General features: G+C 41.5%; 1 protein-coding gene across 5 annotated transcripts in view; it reads left to right on the top strand.

Annotated features, from left to right (window-relative positions):
- The window catches only part of arhgap32b (Rho GTPase activating protein 32b), a 229,049-nt gene that overhangs the window by 23,893 nt on the left and 183,624 nt on the right, over positions 1-21,532 (top strand). For 3 of the 5 annotated variants that reach the window (XM_046039713.1, XM_046039709.1, XM_046039711.1), the window contains one exon: positions 10,622-10,742. The exons of 1 other annotated variant lie outside the window; for it this stretch is intronic. In XM_046039713.1, the coding sequence (XP_045895669.1) occupies positions 10,648-10,742 (95 nt within the window). In that variant the 5' untranslated portion in view covers positions 10,622-10,647. Of the gene's footprint in view, positions 1-10,453; positions 10,743-21,532 lie in introns of all 5 variants that reach the window. One more of the 5 variants, XM_046039712.1, reaches the window with a different exon arrangement.

Raw genomic sequence — 21,532 nt, 5'->3', positions numbered from 1 at the left:
CGTCCCAAGTTGTGAATGGAACTGCTCAATCACACATTTTAATGCAGAGATGGAGCAATCATTTTAAAGCATACTCGATGGAGGACTGCAGATATGTGTTCCTTTTTAGCTTTATTGTCTTTCTGTTTTTTACATGTTGGATACTGTAGCCTAGATGTACCGTATGAATAAAGCCTCAGTTTCTTGCTCAGGGACACTTTGACAGAACAGATGGCCTTCTCAAGGATCGAACCTGTAACCTTTGTGTTGAGTGACCTTTGAGAACAGTCTCTAATCAGCAGGCAACCCTGCTACTTGCTCGACCGCTACACATACTTTAGACAACTGCTTGAATAGGGAATAACGACTAGATGCAGCAAGGCTACAACTCTCATCAGCTATTTGCAAAAAAGGCAGGCTAGTAAATATCAATGTGATTGCTGCCAACTGCCGATCACATTCTACCCTTTTAAATTGTTTACATGAGGACCCTAACAACTAGCAAACAAAGAGGTTTTTCCACATACTTTAGCAGAAGGGTTCAAGGTTGTTGCAAATGTTGAAGAGGCAACACAGAATGGGGTTTTACATAAAAAGAAAAATGTTGAGTGTGGAAACAAAAACACTGGGTGTCAGTTTAAATGTCAGGGTCTGACAGAGGCGTGGTAGAGTTAACAATCAGAAGTGAGAGCACAGGGGATCTCACAATAGCCACCAAAGATGTTCCTGATTCCACGCTGCTTACATAGATAATTCAATCCAAAATAGGTCTCTCAAAATGATTTATCAAAAAAAATGTGGAGGAAAGAGCTTGACATGACAGATACAATGTGTAGCTTACAGGAGGTGCTGTTTCCAGGCATGTTATTACAGAAAAAGGTAAGTGTCAGTTAAACCAACGTGTCTGTCTGACCAAATCATAATGAAGACAAAAGTGTGTGTGAACATGTTAGAATAACTGCAGATATTTAAAACATTTTGCAGGTAATCTTCAGTGATGATGTGAACAATGCAGCCCTGAGACAAGAAGCTACATACCTTTTTATGTAAAATAAACCTTTGTGCAGATAAATCTGGTAGCATATTTACTGAATCCTCTATTGAGCTGAGAAGTGATTTGAACTCGGTGTTCCCCTACCATCGTTTTGCGGAGGTGGCGCGCCCCCCTGAAAGATGCAGAAGTCGCGGACAGAATCACATAATTTGACAATAACAATGGAATTAACTGTAGGCTACAACTTGGAATATGATGGTTTGATGCAATTTGTAAAAATTTGTATTTTCTCTTAATACACTAGTAGTGTTGGGGGGTCCACCACCCGCCTTGAAAAAAAATCCTGGCATTCAGAGATAATCGGCATCGACCAATACCTGCATTCACATATCCGATAGATGAACCTAAAGGAGATATAATCTAACACCATTAGTTAGTGTGTGTGTGTGTGTGTGTGTGTGTGTGTGTGTGTGTACACACATATACACACACTTTAGACAGTTCAAAATTGAATGCTGTACCAAATCAAGGGTGTATCATTTAAGTCTAATTCTGTATTTTGCATTCAAAAAATACTTGAGTATTGTTTGAGGTTGCATGTTCTGACCATCATGTTTCTGAGAAATCATGTTTCGTCTGTCAGTTTAACCTGGCTACAATACCCATGAGCCTTGGCCCCTGCTGTGAAGAAGAAGGCAGTCGAAAGACTGAGTCAGTAGTAGCAAATTCAAAATGCTTTGCTTTTGACTTTGTGAACGGAACATGGCACCATAGTTGCTAAATTCATCCAAAAAAGTTCAGCTTCAAGCTCCAAATTAAAGCTGCAGATTGTGTTGTCATTTTTCAGTCTGATGGTTCAGATGCACCTATATTTTAGTCTTATTTTCTTCTGTTTACTTGTATAACTACAGTGATTGGCTGTTGGGCTCTGAGCACTGCAAAAACGTGGTTGATCTGCTTTAAAAATATTGCCAGTTATTAGAATTCTGTTCTAGCCACTGATCGAGTCTTTCTTCACTGTTACTATGTTGCTTCATGTAGCATTAGCTAGACAGCTTATGTAGTTCTGGTTAATGCAGAGTTCAACATCAGATGTTCAGAAGTTGTTGAAATACAATATAATAGTATTTCCTATAAAATAACCACTAATACAGTGAAGCAGGAAATAGACACAGTTTGTGTCTGGTTGATTGCAAATTTATACAATCCAAACAGTTGTGGGCATTCAAATTAGCAAAATACATTAGAAATATGTCCTTAGCTATGTGTGACAGATGTGACAAGAAAGCAGCAAAATGAATAAGGATTTCAAAGTTCTGTTCTGCATTACACAACTGTTTAAAGAGAAGGTACTACCACAGATGGAATCTGCATGCTGCCCAGGTTTGTCCCACTTTCAGGTGGTAAATTAAGTTCATAGTGGAGAAGCTATGTGGTGATTAAATGCCCTCTTGATTTTTCTGCAGAACAAGCTTTATTGCTTGCTTATTATAAATTGCTACTCTGCTGTCCATATCAGAAACCATGACACAGCTACATACTGCTGACATTCACCTAGGCAGTCAGACACAAACTTGCAGTCCATACAAAGTTGAATGCTGTTGCCAGGTGCTCCAAGAACTGGCCCTGAAGTGCTCAGAAGACGTCATTACCTAATTTGCATACCAATCGTTTGAATAGTCTGCGCTTTCAATCGAGGGAGAGGGGCTACAGTGACAGACACTCTTTATAGGGGTGGGTGAAAAATAAATTCACATGATAATCGTGATTCTTATCCTGTACGATTTTTTTGAAGCAGTTCACAAATGCCAAATAAAACATTTTTGTAATGTCTTTAGCATTCCTAAAGGAACAAAACGGAATCATCCATAAGAGCACAGTGCACTACACAGACAGTATACAGCCATAGGCTATATAAAAAGTATACAGAGCCCACATACTGAAGTTATCTGTGTTATCAAAGGGTTAGAGAACTGTATGATAACAATGACAGCGTTTCAGTTAAAATAACATTTGGTATTTTATCTAGGGAAAAGGCCATTCTTATTATCTTAAAAGATGGCCCTCAAAAGTATGTGCCAGTTAGTAAATGAACTAATGTGACCTGTCCTATTTCATTATAAAGACTAGAAAGGTCACTAACCCTTGTCACACACCATCTGTTGTTTGGTCTAGTGACATGTCTCAATCTCAAAATGCTTTTGCTTCTGGCATTAGGGAATTAAACCAAAGATGGCAAGTCATATTCACCACTAAGAGTGAAAAAGGTTAATAAAAAAATCCATTGCATACATCCAGCCTTGGTATAGCAATTATGTCTGTATTGTCTTAAAGTGGAGGAGGTCATGTAAGGGAACTTTGCCTTCCTTGCAGGGCTGGACAATTAATTGAAAAATAATCAAAACCAAAATACAGAGCCGACGTAATTTCCCCATGTCCGTTAATTAATCCTGGTAATATTGTGTGTGTGTTCATGTACTGTCCCCTTGAAACACAGCGTGTGTAGTCACGTGACTCCGCCCCATCCAGTTCTGCGCTAACCGCCTTCACTTTCCAACAGTTGTGGAAACAGACAGACTTTTAATAACCAACACACTGTGACCTACACTGTACATTTACCGGCAGACCTCGAATATACTCGGGAGCGAACACGGACAGACGCGGACTACTTCGGTTTACCTTCTGCAGTCAGCTTGGCAGACATGTTCCACACGTGCAGTTGATCGGTTGTTACACTGGTGTAGCGCTTGACCTTACACGTACCCCCTGTGATGACAATTTTTTTGTCATGCAGACCCTAGCGGGCCCTCGTGACTAGATTTATCAGCTATATGAATATGAATAATATATATAATAATAATATAGCCTATCAACTAACGTTACTTATGGTTTTACTTTAAGTTAGAAGCCGTTGGCGTGGTTACTATCTATAGAGCGCCTTCCGTTTACTCGCGGAGTACTTGTCTCCGTGTCTGTTCACATGAGAAGCGCAGAGCGACCCCGCGGGGTCAGGTGACTACGCAGGCGGAGTGTCGCTTCCCCTGTGAAAAGGCCTTAATCCTTGCCTTAAAGCTTGATTTATACTCCTGCGTAGCCTATGTGCGTAGCTACGCCGTAGGCTACGCACAGGCATTTACTTGTGCGCAAGGGGGTAAGCCAGAGATCGGACAGTGAAGCCGACCCTGTGACACCCCGTCGCACATGAGAGATGTAACCGTATTGCTTAGATTATAAACTCTCAGCAATCTAAAAAAACTATTCGGCCATCAGTGACGCTGCGTTGTTGTTTGACAGGTGAGCCTCGTAGGTGGGCTGATTAATCAGTGACGATCCGAGTCAGACAAACACACTGAGCCATGAAACATTTTGTTGGTGCAGCTACACAGCTACCAGAATTACGGTGTTTCTGCCGTTGTTCTACGTCATTAAACCACGGTTATGCTGCGCGATCATGCGCAGTAGACGCTGGTGCCAACAGGAAGTAGCCCTGTAGTAGTTACATTTTTGAGGAGGTGCACGTCAGTCACCTATGATTCGACGCAGAAGTATAAATTGCACTTAACGGTGTCTTTATGCGTACCCCCTCTGATGACAATTTTTTCGTCACGCGGACCCTCGCGAACGCGCAAAGTATAATCTGTGCCTTACTACTCGCTCGCTTTCAGCATCTTTCTACTGGTCTCTCTCTCTTTTGCTCGTCCACTCACTCATTAAATAATTGAGTGAAAGTTTAGTAGCAGTGCTCATAATTCAGAAGAGGCGATGCTCCGAATATAGGGAAACCATATCTCTGTCATGTGCACGTCAACATTACCTTATTAATTAACATTAAGATATTGTAATGGATCTGTGAATAAATTAACCCAGCTTTAATAATTGAGCATATATCTACAGTACAAACCTTGTCAGTGAAATATGAGGAAAAAAACAACATTCAAAAACAAAATAATTGTTTAATAATTGTAATCGAGGTGAAATGTTCAATTAATCGTGATTTTGATTTTAGTTGAAATCATCCAGCCCTACTACGTTGTATTGATTTCACATAGAGAGGTTTGTGTGCATTTACATGTCTCGCCCGTGTACTTCTGAGCTGCATGGTTTCCCAGGGAGTTTGACTGATTGAATCTGCCAGGATTATATACACAGACTTCATGGGATATAAACTCATATTTTATGTTGCACTCTCATATGAAGTATTTATTTTGGCTACTGACGAAAATGATTTTTATATATATCCGTGCTGAGCTTTATGTGGCTACAGCTGTCGCCATCTTTGATTTGAACAGTTACCATGGTTACTGGTGTTGTTCTCATCTACTAGTTAGTGGAAAAGGCATGGTTTCTTTCTCATTTATTTCAGGCGGTATGGTTCATACACACAGTGTCAACGTGACTCTCCTCAGTAAATCCAGTCATTGGACTCAAACTCATAGTCAGTGTCGCTCATCTGGCATCTGAAAGTAACTTTAAAGTTACATCAACATACTGTATGACTCTTGATAAAGTTACTTTAACATCGGCATACCTCTTGATAAATGTCCAGAAGTTTCGCATGCTTGGAAGGGGGGGTGAGGGAGAGTCAGTTGGTTGTAATCTGTTACCTCTTCACTAGATGCCACTAAATCACACACACTGGACCTTTAAGTGTCAAATATAAAGAGCAAGTGACTTTTGTGTGTCCACTAAATAGCTTGCACACTGCACATGCTGATGCTTTATCTGGCCGGTTATCTGTTGTGGATAGGACACACTGGCATCTAAAAATGGTATAATTTCCACTGAAATACACTGACACAAGTATTACAGGACATCCAGGGGTGAGCGCTAATAGATTAGAGATAGATATAGAAGGGAATAGATATTCCCTTTGAGCCTGATGAGAATAAAGGATGTTTATGGTGTAGAAACTATTCGGTCTTGATTTTTAATCTCCTCGGAGCCGAGGCTCTGTCCTCTCTCAAGGTTGGCCATTTTATGGGTTTTCTGCTGCATCAGGTATTTGTGTGAAGCTCGGCCTCTCCGCCCTGCCTGCCTGGCATACACAAACTCACTTCCTCTTTTAACTAGTGCACACACTTGATTCCCTCTACACACAACAACAAAAGAGATGTGTATTTTTTCACACTCGCGTCACCGCATACGCACGCAGGTGCGGCCACACAAAAACACAGTTAATGTCCGATGGGTTGAGCTCATGTCTTTCCTGTGGGACTTAGGAGCTGTTTGTGGGTGATGTAAGAGCAGGTGTTTACAGTAGGCCAGGACATGAGATGAATGTCAACATCTAGCCTGTGTCTGTATCCACAACTCACCCTGCCTTCATGCTCATGTCACACCACTCACTGGTTCATAGCAGTCGATATCGCCGTGTCGTGATTTAAATTAGTGTTTCTCAACGGCCCAGGGGGCGTTCGGAGGATGATGGGGGGCGCTGGAAGCAATATTTTGGAAAGGGGGGGTGCTGAGCTGCCTTTGGTGGGCATTTGTTGGTTGGAAATTCTAAGCGAGTTTACACCAAAGATTCACAACAATACAAGTTTTAAACTTTAAACTACTTGCTAAAAAACTGTAGTCTGAAACATTAAAACCTGCCAGTTTAGTCGACTGCGACTGGAGGAGAGGAACTGAAGCCTTGACTTGCTCTGTTGGGGATTGTAAGCGGCACTTTATCAGGGGTGCTGAAGTCAACTTGTGTTTTTGTTCGTGAGATTTCTACCTGATCACAGGTGTTGGTTAGTTTTGTTTTCCCCCGGCATGAGCACTTCCTCGTCTCATCCAGTTCTGTGTCTGTCAGACGGTCGAGGGGAAACTTCCAGCGAATCAGTAATATATAAAGAGTATAGGGCATGTAGTAAAATATTATGAATTCTCTTTAAATAGGCTAATAACGTTAGTCTCCTAATATTATGACTTTTTTTTTTTTAACATGTCAGAGAACACCGATACGTGGGAGAGATTCTGAATGTGCAGAAAGTTTTGAACATGTTCCCATACGTTAATTTATTTGTGCCGGCCCACCACAATATCAGCCAGCCACATATAGATTTTCAATTTTTTTTACTAGGCCTAAAATCGTATTTGATTGCAGAGCTGCAGGCAGCGCTTATTCACGCAGCACATCCTCTTGCTCGTCCCTCTTTCTCGTCCCTCTCACTCTCTCTCCCTGATAGACACCGTTGCACAAATCTGTCCAATACAAGGCTGTTGGTGTCTGAGACCCAGCTTAAATCATACGTTCCTGTAGTTCTTGACCAGGTTTGCACACTGCAGCAGGGATTTTGGCCCACTCCTCCATACAGACCTTCTCCAGATCCTTCAGGTTTCGGGGCTGTCGCTGGGCAATACGGACTTCCAGCTCCCTCCAAAGATTTTCTATTGGGTTCAGGTCTGGAGACTGGCTTAGGCCACTCCAGGACCTTGAGATGCTTCTTACGGAGCCACTCCTTAGGCTGTGTGTTTCGGGTCGTCGTCATGCTGGAAGACCCAGCCACGACCCATCTTCAGTGCTCTTACTGAAGGAGGTTGTTGGCCAAGATCTCGCGATACACGGCCCCATCCATCCTCCCCTCAATACGGTGCAGTCGTCCTGTCCCCTTTGCAGAAAACCATCCCCAAACTTGGGGTTGTACTCATCCTTCTTCTTCCTCCATACACAGCGAGTGGAGTTTAGACCATAAAGCTCTATTTTTGTTTCATCAGACCACATGACCTTCTCCCATTCCTCCTCTGGATCATCCAGATGGTCATTGGCAAACTTCCGACGGGCCTGCACATGTGCTGGCTTGAGCAGGGGGACCTTGCGTGCGCTGCAGGATTTTAATCCATGACGGCGTAGTGTATTACTAATGGTTTTGGTTTGAGACTGTGGTCCCAGCTCTCTTCAGGTCATTGACCAGGTCCTGCCATGTAGTTCTGGGCTGATCCCTCACCTTCCTCATGATCACTGATGCCCCACGAGGTGAGATCTTGCATGGAGCCCCAGACTGAGGGAGATTGGCCGTCATCTTGAACTTCTTCCATTTGCTAATAATTTCTAATAGTTGTTACGTATAGAGCAACAGAAGTTGATAATCTTTCCATCCAGACTCACGGGTGGCGAGGACATCTGGATGTTCTTATGCCATGGACGATCACAGGTCAAAACAAGGTGACGCATTAGTTTCTGATTGGTCCAGAGGGAGGCTTAATCACTCATGATTCATACAGTTGCCTTGTTTTATTTAGAGTGAAGATCCCTGAATCACTTTGAACGAAAAACTCTTTCAAAGACGTCAAATTAACTTCAGTGTTTCAGAGGAATTCCTTTTACAGTAAAAAAAAATCTGTATTTTAGAATAGATATTTTATTTGCTTATGCCTTTTATTATAGATGGTATGTGCCATATATAATGTATGATGCTTTTTTTGACTAAATTGCACACCAAAGAGAGCCTTGGGGACGATGTATGCCCAGCAAGTCTAACTCAGATGTACAACCACCTGCTTCAGTGTGGCCTGTGAGGATCCTCTCCTCCTCCCACGCTTTCTCCTCCTGCGCCCCCCCCCCCCCCCCCCCCCCCCCCCCCCCCCCCCCCCCCCCCCCCCCCCCCCCTCCATCCTCTTGGCGTCATCCTCCTGGGATTAAAGCACACAGCCATTGACTAAAACAGAAATCCAGGCTGTATGGACTCCTCTCTCCTCCCCTGTTTTATTGGGTCATTCCTGCTGTGTTCCTGTCATCTATTTTCGTCTGCTGACAACGTCACATTTGGATTTCATTGGGAGGTTGTGTGTGCTATGTGGTGGGTCGTATTATAGCAATAATACCCATGAGGGTGTACTTTGCTGTGATTATGGGTACACCGATGATTCACTGGGTAGGAGATGAGCCCTGTTGACAGTCCCAACGTAACCTTCACACTAAATGGGAGTTTTAAACAACAGATAGCAATGCACGGACTGTGTGAAAAATATACATAACAATGACCATAAGTGAGAACACCAGAGTGGTTGTCTAGTCAGTAAACCTCCTCTTGTATTAACTGATTTAGAGTCTGGGCTGGAGAACTGTTCTAATAAAGTAGTTAAAATGCACTTTGAAGCTGAAATGATCAGCGGAATAATCCTATAGCCGAGAAAATAATAAGCAGCAATTTTGATAATTGACTGATTTTAAAGTAATTTTTCAAGCACAAATGCCATAGATTCTGCTGTTCCAGCTTCTCAAATGAGTGTCACTTTGGGCTTCAGGAAATTGATTTTTTCACAGTCATTAAAATAATCAAAAACAAATTATTTAAATTAAAATAAAATTAAATTCACTTTAACAGAACATGCTGATGCAAATGCAGACCAATCTTGAGAAAATCTACATTTTTGTTTGTGCTTTTTTCGCATGATAAACTAAATGCTGATCGTTGGATCCCTGGGAATAATAGCATCAAAGAAAAAACACAAACATGTTATCAGGGCTTGGTATTGTCAGATAGTTCAGGTGCACTACTGGGTGAGATAATGGTGTTTAGTGATCATAATATAATTTTCTGTTAGTCAAAATATTATTTTAGTCCTCTAACAAGGCTACTTCTTCACCTACTGGCAGTACAGTAGCTTGAACATTAAAGACGATTTTTTGATCTTTGGTCTGTGCATGTTTTGTTTACTAGAGGGTAAGAAATAAGGAATATCTGGGGAAAATTTAACAAATCAAAGTGATATGGTTGAGCACAGAAATTAATGATAAACTTAATTGTTCTCAATACATTCTTTCCAGAGAGTGATGTGGGGGTCTTATGGGTCACATCTTATCATGTCAAGATTGTTTTGCTTTTGAAGCATTAGTAATGGGACAAGGTTCACAAGCTCTCTGCTAGTATAACTTAAATTGGCTGACCTAAAGCTATTCTGGGAACACGGTGCATTGTGTTTGTCAGAGCGTACCAAAGTCTGTTGTGTCTGCAGAAATCGTATAGTAAGTTTTCTATTACATAACAAGCTTGTGTTTTAGGGTGTGTGATTGTGTTGCATTTATTAATCTTACACTTGGGTGGGGAATTATTATTAATTCTGATTGGACAGTAGCTTTACAGTATACAGTCGGACAGTTTTTGACGAAAGCTGTTGGTAAGTCAGAGAGTGTCTTGAGTTTTAAAAACAAAATGAATTGACTGGAAAAAATGTACATGACAGTTGATATTGTGGGTTGAGGATAGAGACCTCAGAGAGCACAGTCACCACAGGCTAGCGGGGCAGCCAATGCTGGTGTTTGACTGTTGAGTCACACTCGAATGTGTGTGCCAGAATCTCCATGTGTTAACACCGAAGTGGAATCCTGCTTTACAAAGCTCCATCAACATGACTTATTTGATCTACAGACTACACACACAATTATTTTAATACATTTTTGTTCTCCCCCCTACCCTGTTCTCTCATCCTGCTCCCATGGCAATCTTCCCACTGATTTTCTTCTTCCCTTTTCACCACTCATCTTTTTCACAGTCCTGTCTCCTCTCTCATTATCTACCTCATTCCTCTCCCTCTGCTTTCCCCCTCCGTCATCCTCACTCTTGCCTCTACATGTGATTTCTTTTATTTCATTTGTCTTTCTCCTTCCGATCTCCTCTTTACATCCTCCCCCTCCCCTCCCTCTCTCCGCTTCTCTGGCAGGCTGCTCATTGCAGTGAGTCAGTATCATGGAGGCAGGCAGCGGGGCTGCCGCAGCGGTGGGGAGCGCGGCACTAGGACTGCTGGGAGCCACAGCCACGTCCAGCCATGACATCTTGGACAGGTAAGAGCACCGGACGAGGCTGGCGCACAACCTCAGTTTTCCAGCAGAGTGAAGAGGGGAGGAAGAGTGTGTGTGGAGAGGACCACACCTTTGGTTGTGGTCCGATGAGCATGCTAGTTTGTTTATAGTCAGAGTAAGGGGCATGAATAATGTGTAAATGTGTGTGTGTTTGTGTGTGTATGAATATGTATGTGTGGGCCTCTCTTCTTATGCTCTGAGCATGTGTGTCTCCCTCTCTTATCATTACTCTCACTGTATGTGAGGAAAGAGCTCAGGTTTTGACAGATAGAGAATCTGGTTTGTGTTTGTAGCAGTACCGGCGTAGAGTGTGCATGTGTGCGTGCATGTGCTGGAGTGTGTGTGGATGATGGGGGGGGGGGGGGGGGGGTGGCTTGGCTTCCTCTATGCCTCAAGGAGAAATGACACCAGGGTATCCGCATCCAGGGGAGGAGGGGGAGGCATCAGATGCTATAGCTGTGAGTTTGCACAGTCACCACCACATCCCCTATTTAACCCCCACCCACACCCCATCAACCCATAGCAACTGGGCGACAGCCAGCACTAACCGTCACCGCTGGAAACCCCTCATTCAGATTTCCTTTACTGACCGAGCCAGTCAACTCCCAGCTCCAACGACCACCGCCTCCACAGAGAGGCACGAGTGTATCAGCTTTCAGCTAATTACGTCATCGCTACACCCACACCCACATGCCCATGCACTGTCATCACACACGCACCCCCAAGCATGTACATTCACAAAAACACAGGCGGACTAGTGTCCGACACACATACATGCTTCACAGGGATGTTTTAGGACAAACACTGCCGTCGCACGTGCAGGCGATAAGAGCACGCACAACAAACAGCCATTAACCTTTTGTTGTTAGAGGCTTCCAGGCATGTGTCATCAGCTCTGTCATCAGCTATCAGGTGCTGCTGGGATATCACTGATCTCCTCTACATTACAGTTGTTACACTTTCTGCCAGTGAGGTATAACTAATCTCCAGCACGTCCTGGGGATCTCCTTTGACATGTTGTACAATCAGAGATGGAAATTAATACTGTGAGTCATTCAGCTGTCATTCCCTTACTATTTCTGTTAGTCACCGCTCACATTCTGACTTCACCAGCACTGAAATATACTGTTCCAATGCCATCCAAGCAGGTAGCCAATGGCTTCTCTCACCGACATTATTGCTAAGGCAGCATGATGTGGGTTCCCACTGCTGGATTAGTGGTGTGTGTGTGTGTCACACTGGCTTTACACATCTGTCTGTGTTTTTGCAAATTTGTGCGGCTGTTTATTATCTTTTGAGGCTGGTGCGGGCATTCCGGTTAAGGCAGCTCAGCCCCTCCACCTGCCCCTCACACACCGCCCCTCCAGTCCTGAACTGGGTCTAAATCCTGCACCGGGGTTACCATGGCAGCAGCAGCTTAGCATACATTAGACAGCGGTCCAACATTACTACTGAGAGTGAGTGAGTGAAAAGAAGAGAAAGGAGATAAAAGAAAGATGGAGTGAAGAGAAAGAAGATAGGGTAGAAACCAATTGGAAAAAGGGTATATTCTACTGCTAAATTGCTTCTAGGTGATGTCATGTACAGTACAAGGGTGTGTGTGCTTAGTGGGTTGCCCACTGCAGCAGATTATTTCTTTTTATCAGAGATGACAGGGTATAGATAACAGTTTGGCCACGGCCATTACATTATAAAAGTTGTCCGGTGAATCTTGGTGGAGGGTGGGGGTGTAGTGGTGGATTGGGGGCAAAAGGCCCCCAGGAGGTGACCCAGGGAAATATAATGAAAATGCTGTAAAACTGTATACTGTTTGTGATTCCCTAATCCAGTCAGACACAAGAGTGGACAACAGAGCAGTACTGTGCAGAGGAGGCCCATGCCAGCAAGCTCTCATGAATCTGTAACTAAATCGATCATGTAGCTGCTAATTTAAGGTACATCCAGGCTGCGAGGGAGGTGGCATTCCCTGTGCTTGTACAGGCAGTTGATTGAATGTAAGTCATTTGTTGTTTTTAGTAAATAAATTGTTTTTTGTCACTTTACAGTAGTCTTCTTATCAAGCCATCATGATTGTTTAAATTTTAGTTTATTAAATGGGCACCCCACAGATTTTTAACATGAAGATAGGTTTCTTTGTCATAGCTAGTTGTATAATGTTGTCTGTGATTCTGGAGGAGCTTTGTCAAGTTTAAGAAGATGATGGGTGGTGATGGTGCAGTGGATTGTTGCTCCAGAGGTGTGGGACATGTATAGCAATTGGAAGTCGCTTTGGATAAAGGCGTCAGCTAGATGAATAAATGTAAATGTAAATAACCCTGATGATGTCATAGTGATGTCTACATTACAGACTGGAGGTGTGGAGTTTGAAAGATGTTGGCATTTACCAGGCAGGGCTGGGCTAATGAAAGATGCTACTGGAAAAAGTCCTCCCTGTAGTACTCCGTGGTTATTTTTGTTCGTTGTAATTTTGAGCACTACAGCTTTTGCAAACACAAAGTGGAAAAATGAAAGGTTTCACCGTTTTGAATGTCAAAGATTTTAAAAGAGGTTAGATATATATATGTTTTTGTTCAATATCCACAGTGTTTTCCCCATCTTCACTCCACACAGTTCAAAATGCAGCTCACTGTACTCTCAAGATCCTTTCATTAGGCCAATAATTTCTCTGTAGGGCTGGGCTTATCCAAGTGGATATTTTCTTTCAGAGGTGCAAAGTTAACGCAGTAACCCTGATCTGCCGTCGCAGCTGCAGCTCAATCAGTTTGTGAAATTGACATTTTTGAAGCAAGGAATATATGATTTTATTATTATTATTTAGTAATTCAACCTTGTAACATGTGTTCTTTATTTAGATAGCAAACATGTTTAAACTGAATTTGCTATAAAGAGCGTGTGACCTCTAAAGTTAACGTTGGTGTGTATCCTGTCCATCAGTATTCCCCAGCGACATCATGTAGCGCACTTGTGCAAGGGAGTGCAATTAGCTTGCTCACATACAGCTCTTGTCTGTTTCAGTTTTCTAGTAATTGATGCTGCACAACAGCCATGCTGCCATTCAATGGCCGGTTACTAACACAGCTGTTCATTAAATCCATTCCTAAGTTCTGCTGGGGGAAAAATAACCATTATACTCGGTGACCATTGAAATGTTCAGTCATTTCTGTTGATGGGTATCAACAGCAGAGAAATATTTATGGGGATATCAAGGCATGTTTCAGTTGAACGTGGATGGCTGGCTGAGCTGTAGAACATATTTTCAGTACAACTGGAAACACCACAGTATGCCAGATCAGATTACTTGGGCAGTGTCCCAGTGTAGGATGATACCAATTTCATGAAGTTGTTGGTGGAAATATCTGGATGGCAGAACCTAATAGAAACAAGAATAGATGGATAATTGACTCCCTTCTTGTCTGCTATGCCATATGCAGGACAGATAAACTGCCTCAGTGGGATAGAAGCTAAACTGCTGGCTGACTGGAGAGACTTCCAGCCAGTGGACAAGTTCCAGGACAGGCATAAGGTTGAGATCCCGTGCACTGCCTACTAATAGCTTCCCCTCTGTTTTTTCTTCTCTCTCTCTTTATTGCTGCTTGTTGCTTTCCAAGGCTTTTCCTTCACAGTGGAAATCTAATGTGTAGGGTCCACAATAGATTTGGCTTTTGACTATTTAATCAGGACCGGCTACAAAGAACTCATGTACAAGTAGATACATACTGTGATGAGTCATATCTTATTTACTCAGACTGTCTGCAGTAGGGGTGTGGAAAATAATAGATTTTTAGATGCATCGTGACGCCGACTTGGATGATTCTGAATCGATTCACAAATGACAATAATCGGTTATCTAGAGGTTAATTGATAACGTAATGTTGACGTAAGGAAAAGGTGGAACTTGGAAATGTGAAAGTGCAGCTCCGGACTTTCACATGACCAAAACCAATACGCAACTAATGTTAATGATTTTAACCTGCACACTGTACAGCACCGTAGCGCTTAGCTAGCGTCCTCTTCTCATTCTTCAAAGCTAACGTGACAGGTGGCAGAAGGTGACGATGAAAGCAGCGGAGCAGAGAAAAATATGAGCGCTACGTTTCAGTCTGGCAGGAAATGTACAGTGTAGGTCACAGCGTCTCCATTAATCAAAGCTTGTCTGTTTTCCTACTACTGAGAAAGTGAAGGCTCCTCTTCAGACTGCAGTTTGGAAGCTGAGCAGGAAGTTTTTTTTGGCTGCTAGTTCAAGTTTGTTGTCATCCATCGTAGGGCTGAAATGATTTGTTGATTAAATCGATTAATAAAATGCATTGACGCAAATTCTTTGCATCGATGCATCGTTTAATCCATAACTATACATAGCAAAGTTTTTCGCACGGACATTTATTACTGTCACACATTGCGCTTATCCTGTGAACATGACGTGATTATAATGGCGCTGTTTGCAAAGTGGAGGAAGAGAGAAAATAGAAGGGACAAAGAAGAATGTGTCCAAAGTATGGGATTATTTCTAGCTAAAGAAAACAACAATCATAGTTCAAATTACGGTGGGGATTGGGAGGGTCTGACCACCCTAGTTAAGGCTTGGACCCACCCAAGAGGCAAAAACAACAGTTTAGGGGGGTCTTTCATACCTGTCATTGTAAATATTACAATATATTTCACATACTCATGCCTTTATATTTAAGAATCTTGAAATACGATTTCTGACACCCCTAAAATGGACCATACAATTTCCAAACGTCTTGTCTGCCCACATCACTCGCAGCGGCAGCTGCTCCAGTCCAGTGCGTCACACGCTGGTGGAGACGCTGTAAGTTAATGTCAGTAGTTAGCTATCTAGCTGCTTTATTACACTTAACTTTGCTACCTTCAGAGTTTCGTAATTAGAATTTCTTTTGCTTAAAATGAGCTACGTGATGTTAGTTAGCTGAAAGCCCACCCTATCATTTCATTATCACTATGTAATTTCAAATGTTATGTAATTGTCAGTTAATACTGGTGCTTAGGCATGAGCAGTGAAATTGGGGATTAGTTATTGTAGAGATACATTTTTTTCGTCAATATAGAGTTTATTATTTAATTTGAAGTATTTTGTGAGTCCTTTCACAATAAACCTTGCATTTGTTTTAACTCTGGAATTCCCCAAAATTCCCAATTCCCCAACAACAGTGTATGACTACTGCTTTATTGGACGCAGATTACATCATTCACAGTCAACGTGAGGAAGAGGAAAGGAAATATTTGCTAAAAAAGAGTAAATTGAAACTTGATGAGAATGATAAGAATCAGGAAGTAGAGATGATTATGCAGACTGTATTTTATGAAAGTCTCTTTGGTTCTGGTTTGAGCGGTCTGCTGGTGTGGGTCTGACTTGTTGGCAGTTTCACTCTAGAATACTTGGTGACCTCTGACTACAAAAGTTGTCGTGTGGTATGGGGCAGCTGCGAACTGGTGTAATGAATTTGATTTATCATCATCTACAGACTGAGGGACCATCATTAGCTGCAGCCGTAATTCATCCACATATTGCGTACACAAATGAATGAAATGCTGTTTCTCCAGGCCCATGGTGCTCAATACAAGATTACAATAGTCAACACATATACATGTAACTACACTGGACGAGACAAGAAAAAGGAACAGATATATTAAGTTAGAGTGAACGTGGTGTGGCTGGAGCATTGTAAAGCATTCATTACTACCTACTTGTTTGGATTGAATACTTTGCTTTAAAAGTACCAAGTAGTCACACAGTGAGAAAAATACATCTTTATCCTGTTCATTTTACAATCGCATTGTAGCCCTTATAATCGTAAGGATGCCTAAAAATTCCCACCCTTGAGGTGATGCATCGAGATATCGAATCGTTAACCTGATAATCTTAATTGACTCGAGACCAGTGAAGATGCACACCCCATCGGTGTATAGTAGGCCTAAACAATTTAAGGAAGATATGTAATTGTGATTTAAATTGTGAACATTTTCTATAGAAGACATGATTGTACCAAACATTATAATGCAGCCTGTTTCTGCATTAATAGAATCAGATAAAATAATATAGTCAGTCACACATACGGACATAACTGAATAATATTCAGATATAATCACTAGATTAAAAATGGCTTTATATTTATTTGAAAGCACTGGTTATGGTAAGCTGGTGTGGCGGGAGCCAGAGAGGCTGTGCAGTGAGTAAACCTCACTCCCCGACACCTTAAGAGATGCACTGATGACCGACCCTAGTGCCCATGGGTTTTAGCCTTCTTGTCAGTGTGTCCACCTCTGGTACCTGAGTCAGGACCGTGCAGTACGTTCTCGGGGGCAGCCGATTACATTGGGGCACATCTAACAGTGTTTACATTAGTCTCACACCCTCAAATATGGCTTTGCTTCCTGTGTAAAACTGCAACTTGATGCATCTTTGAATGCTTGAGGTCTTTTTTTGATTTTATGTACACTGATAACTACATGGTGGTTTTTTGGGCTCTGAGAACTTCTGAGTGCACGGCTGTACTACTAACCCAAAATGGATCCAGTGTAGACACCGCCAGCGGTGTTGCTATTGCGCTTCTGACATGTTGGTTTTGCTGCATGGCAAATGAACACAAGAGGTAACAAGCATCTGCCTTGTAGCTTCCCTGAGTCTTGGTCATAAAGCAGCACAGAGTGACTCAGTCAGTGAAAGTCATGAAGAGTCTTTGCTTCATGGTAGTTGCAGGTCTTGAAAAGTCTTAAATAGTATTAGAGGCCTGATAGGCTTTTAAAATGTGTTCCGTTTATTTTACAAACTTCTTAAATATGATGTTATACAATGTTTTTGTATCTGATTACAGACTGAGACATTATACACCTATACTAAAAGTGGGTTTGCTGTGCCAGTGGATTGTTCACTAAGAAGGCTGGTCAATCCTTTTTTGTGAAGTTTCAGTCACCACCATCAGACCTGTAGCAAAAACTTTTACTTCTACCAGCTACAGTAGCTACGAAGCTTTTCTGCACTGAGTGGACAAGTGTTGATTTATGCAAAAACCAAATCATTTCGAATTGGTTAATCCACCCAATCATTTTCTGCATTTCGCCCAGGTCAAATTGATTTAATTCTGTCATATAAAATTGCATTCTATGCAACATTAAAAAGGTCTTAAAAGGTCATAAATCTGACTTGGTGAACTGAAATCCTATGCTTCACTTATTTCTACTTCCCTGCTGTTCCTGTCATTGATTGAATGTCTTTAGCGCCCCTGAAACCAAGCTTGAATTTCACCCTCAGCTTCAGCCAGATCCAGCGAGTAGAGGTTCTTACATTACAGCAACATCCACCCTTAGTAGCTTTTACTGGTCAGTCTTATGAAGTTGATAGCTTGGCCTAGATTTGCTACTGTTTTTTACTAGTGTATCAAGAAAAAAAACAACCAAGACTGTCATCAAGCAATGCTTTTTGGGTCTGCCTTATTAATGATAAAATAGTGGATTGGTTGTTTTTACGTCTCTTTGAAAGTAAATCTTACATCTGGTTAAAAGCTTAAACATTATGTGAGGCTACCATGTCAAACTCTGATTAAATGTCAGTAGAGCAAAATCCAACACAGCTTTGAAGATTCAACCCAGGTGAACAGCTGTGCCAACTCAGGAACGTCTTATCTCAAAGATAGAAATGAAAGTAAACATGTCACATCATAGCTTTACTGATCTTTTATGTCAAAAGCAAGTCAAACGTTCAACACTAACAATGATTAAACATATCTTTCATTATTTTGCTGCTCATAGTTCCAATGCACCAAAGAAAAATAGGGTAAATTCTTTGTGAAGGGCGTGTGAGAAACAATTACTACTGTATAACAGACTTGACATAACTGATTGATTACATAGGCTTTATTTTAGCAGAACCACTCTTTAGGCTTAGGTAGTTTCTATTTTTCTTACCTTTCGGACATTTCACCAGGGCAAATATGAAGATATTTGTGTAAAAAAAGAAACACTTAAAAGCTGAGCTTCTGGTGATAGAAGTCATTGTCTAGCATTCAATGCTGTGTGTCTAATAGGGATGTCAGGAGAACTAAGGCTGTGCAATTAATCAAACCATTAAACCGAGATTTAATCATAATTTCGAGTTTGGCTTCCAACGATCATAAAAACAAGTTGATCGAATTAAAACAATTATTGTGCACATGCTGTTTTGCAGTGACCATCGTTTTGTTATTAGTCCAGCACACCCTTTTCCTTCACAGCGGTGTCCCCCGCCGGCCCTTAAAAGCCCAACTCACTCTCAGCATCTGGACAACCTGCTAGGCACCATTATTAGCTTCAGCCTATTTACACTGCAGAAATTAGCCTAGCGGCTAGCGGACTTTCCTCAACTAAAAGCTTTATAATTTACATATTATTTATGCTTAAAGCAGGTGTGTTAAGCGTTGCTTTACCTGGTCCGTGTTTGTATTCACTGTGTCCCTGTCCTCTAACGTATGCGGATTTAGCCTATATTTCCTCACTGTCTGTCTAAGTAACTGCAGCTCCCCACAGAACACCACTGTTTAGCTGTTGGTGTTATGTAACATAACGAGTTGCCGTCAACTAGAGAACACGCACGCACACACACACACAGCGTTGCCGTCTTCCTCTTGGCTCTAAGATGCTGTTTAAAAACATTTGATTACTATTTCCTATTTTATGGGCTATTTTGAATAATGAATAATAATTGAAAAACTTCCATAAATACACAATGTTTCCTAAGGCAGTCAATAATCATGTTAATCGTGATTTAAATTCTGACCAAAATAATCGTGATTATGATTTTTGCCAAAATCGAGCAGCCCTAACGAGAACACAGATACTTTGGTACCAAGACGATGCCAAAACATGCAGATACTTGTTTTTCCACAGTACCGTAGGTACACGTGGAAGATGGCGATGAGTGCCGCTGCAACTACAGCTCTGCCTCCACTCGTCAAAAGAAAAATAGTAAGGGTCGTGTATGGAAGCCGAGATGGAGGTAGTTTAATATTTAACATTTGTCACAGCTGTTACCTTCAATAGCTGTGTATCGAAGCCTCTCCCAGTTTTGGGATATGTTTTAGGCAGACGTTTCACAGTTTTGATCGCCTGAAAATCACCCGAGATGACGATGCAAACAATTCCATGTCTCTCTTTTGATATAGGTGGAGTTGGGGGCCGTCTTAAAAGTGCAGTACAATCCAGTTCAATCGACAATAACTTTTTTGTTTTTCAACATAGAAATCACAAACCACTACCAATATATATAGTGACCGCCCTTAAACATTTCACACCTGTGAGATATATTATTATTTCAACAGCTTTAAGAAAACTGGTATTGGTATTGACTTCTAAATTTCTGCCATTGTGACATTCCCAGTGTTTAATATGTACTGTAGTTAGACCTACTTAGACCTTCTTCCATAGATTCTTGCCTGATGACGCTTGTTGCCACTGATACCGACACATTGTTGGGCTGAACGCAGATAATGTGCAAACATCATCATCATCGGGACTAAACCAAAAATAGCCCTAACAATGTGTCGGCCCCAATGCCTCTGCCCCAAACAGGGGCATTTTTCTTGTTTGCTAGTCCTCAGTTGCTGATGAGTGGCTCCTTTTGCTCAGCGTTGTGAGTGTGGCAGAGCGAGAGACAGCTAAGGCAGGTCAATGCAGCGGCACAGAGCAAAAGGTGAGCAGTGAAGTTCAGCAGTAAATGTACAGGGTAGGTTAAGTTGAGGGCGTACACTACAATATATTAGCTCAATACAGCATCTCCATATAAGTTTAATAGAGAGAGGAAGGTCTGTATTTGTGACGGTATTAGGAGTCATAATGTCAGTATACCTGGTACTGTAATAACGTGATACCGCCCAAGCCTATCGCAATTTTAAAAATTATATTCTTCAAACAGCCAACTTAAGAGACCAGTAGTTTATTCCTTTTGGATAAATTATTGACTACAAAAACTATTTAATATTTGCATAGCTGAACATGAGGGACTACACTCCGCTCAGTCTTTAGTCACCACTCCTTGGATATATCTTTCAGCAGACCAGTGCCATAGTATTCTCTGGAGGGTATTATTGGCAGTTCTAAAAGTGGCATTTATCCATGTGTGTTCAGTCCTGTACAGAAAACACGCACTGCTCTTAAGAGTTGCTCTTATAAACATTGATCACAGCCACCCAAACTGGCAGCACTTGTTGCCTGGACTTGGCTGGATTTATTCATTTCTTAAATAGATGTGTGCTGTTTGTTCAGTTTAAAGTGATTGTCAGCTGCAAATACAAGCTTCTAACACGACGGGCTTTCACATATGATCATTTTGAGGGGGGAAAAAAAATAACATTTTCATTTTTGCTTTCAGCTGCCATTCTGGACTCTGTAACACACACACACACACACACACACACACACACACACACACACACACACACACACACACACACTTTTTTTTAACCTGCCCAGTGACAGTCAGGACAAGCTTAGTTACCAACCATCTGTGAAGGTTTCTGTACCTGGTCAATTCTTTGTAATGAATATACAGGAATATATCAGGTTGCAAAGAAAAATCAGCTTCCACAGTCTAATAGCTACATTTCAGTCCGTTCACATAACAAGTGACAACAATCCCTCATATATACTGTGTATGTATGTGTGTATGTGTGTGTGTGTGTGTGTGTATATATGTATATATGTATATATATATATATATATATATATATATATATATATATATATATATATATATATATATATATATATATATATATATATAAACA

The sequence above is a fragment of the Micropterus dolomieu genome, linkage group LG23 (assembly GCF_021292245.1).
Source record: "Micropterus dolomieu isolate WLL.071019.BEF.003 ecotype Adirondacks linkage group LG23, ASM2129224v1, whole genome shotgun sequence".
Lineage (NCBI taxonomy): Eukaryota > Metazoa > Chordata > Actinopteri > Centrarchiformes > Centrarchidae > Micropterus > Micropterus dolomieu.
The sequence above is the reverse complement of the archived record's forward strand: the minus strand, read 5'-3'. Positions and strand labels throughout refer to the sequence as shown.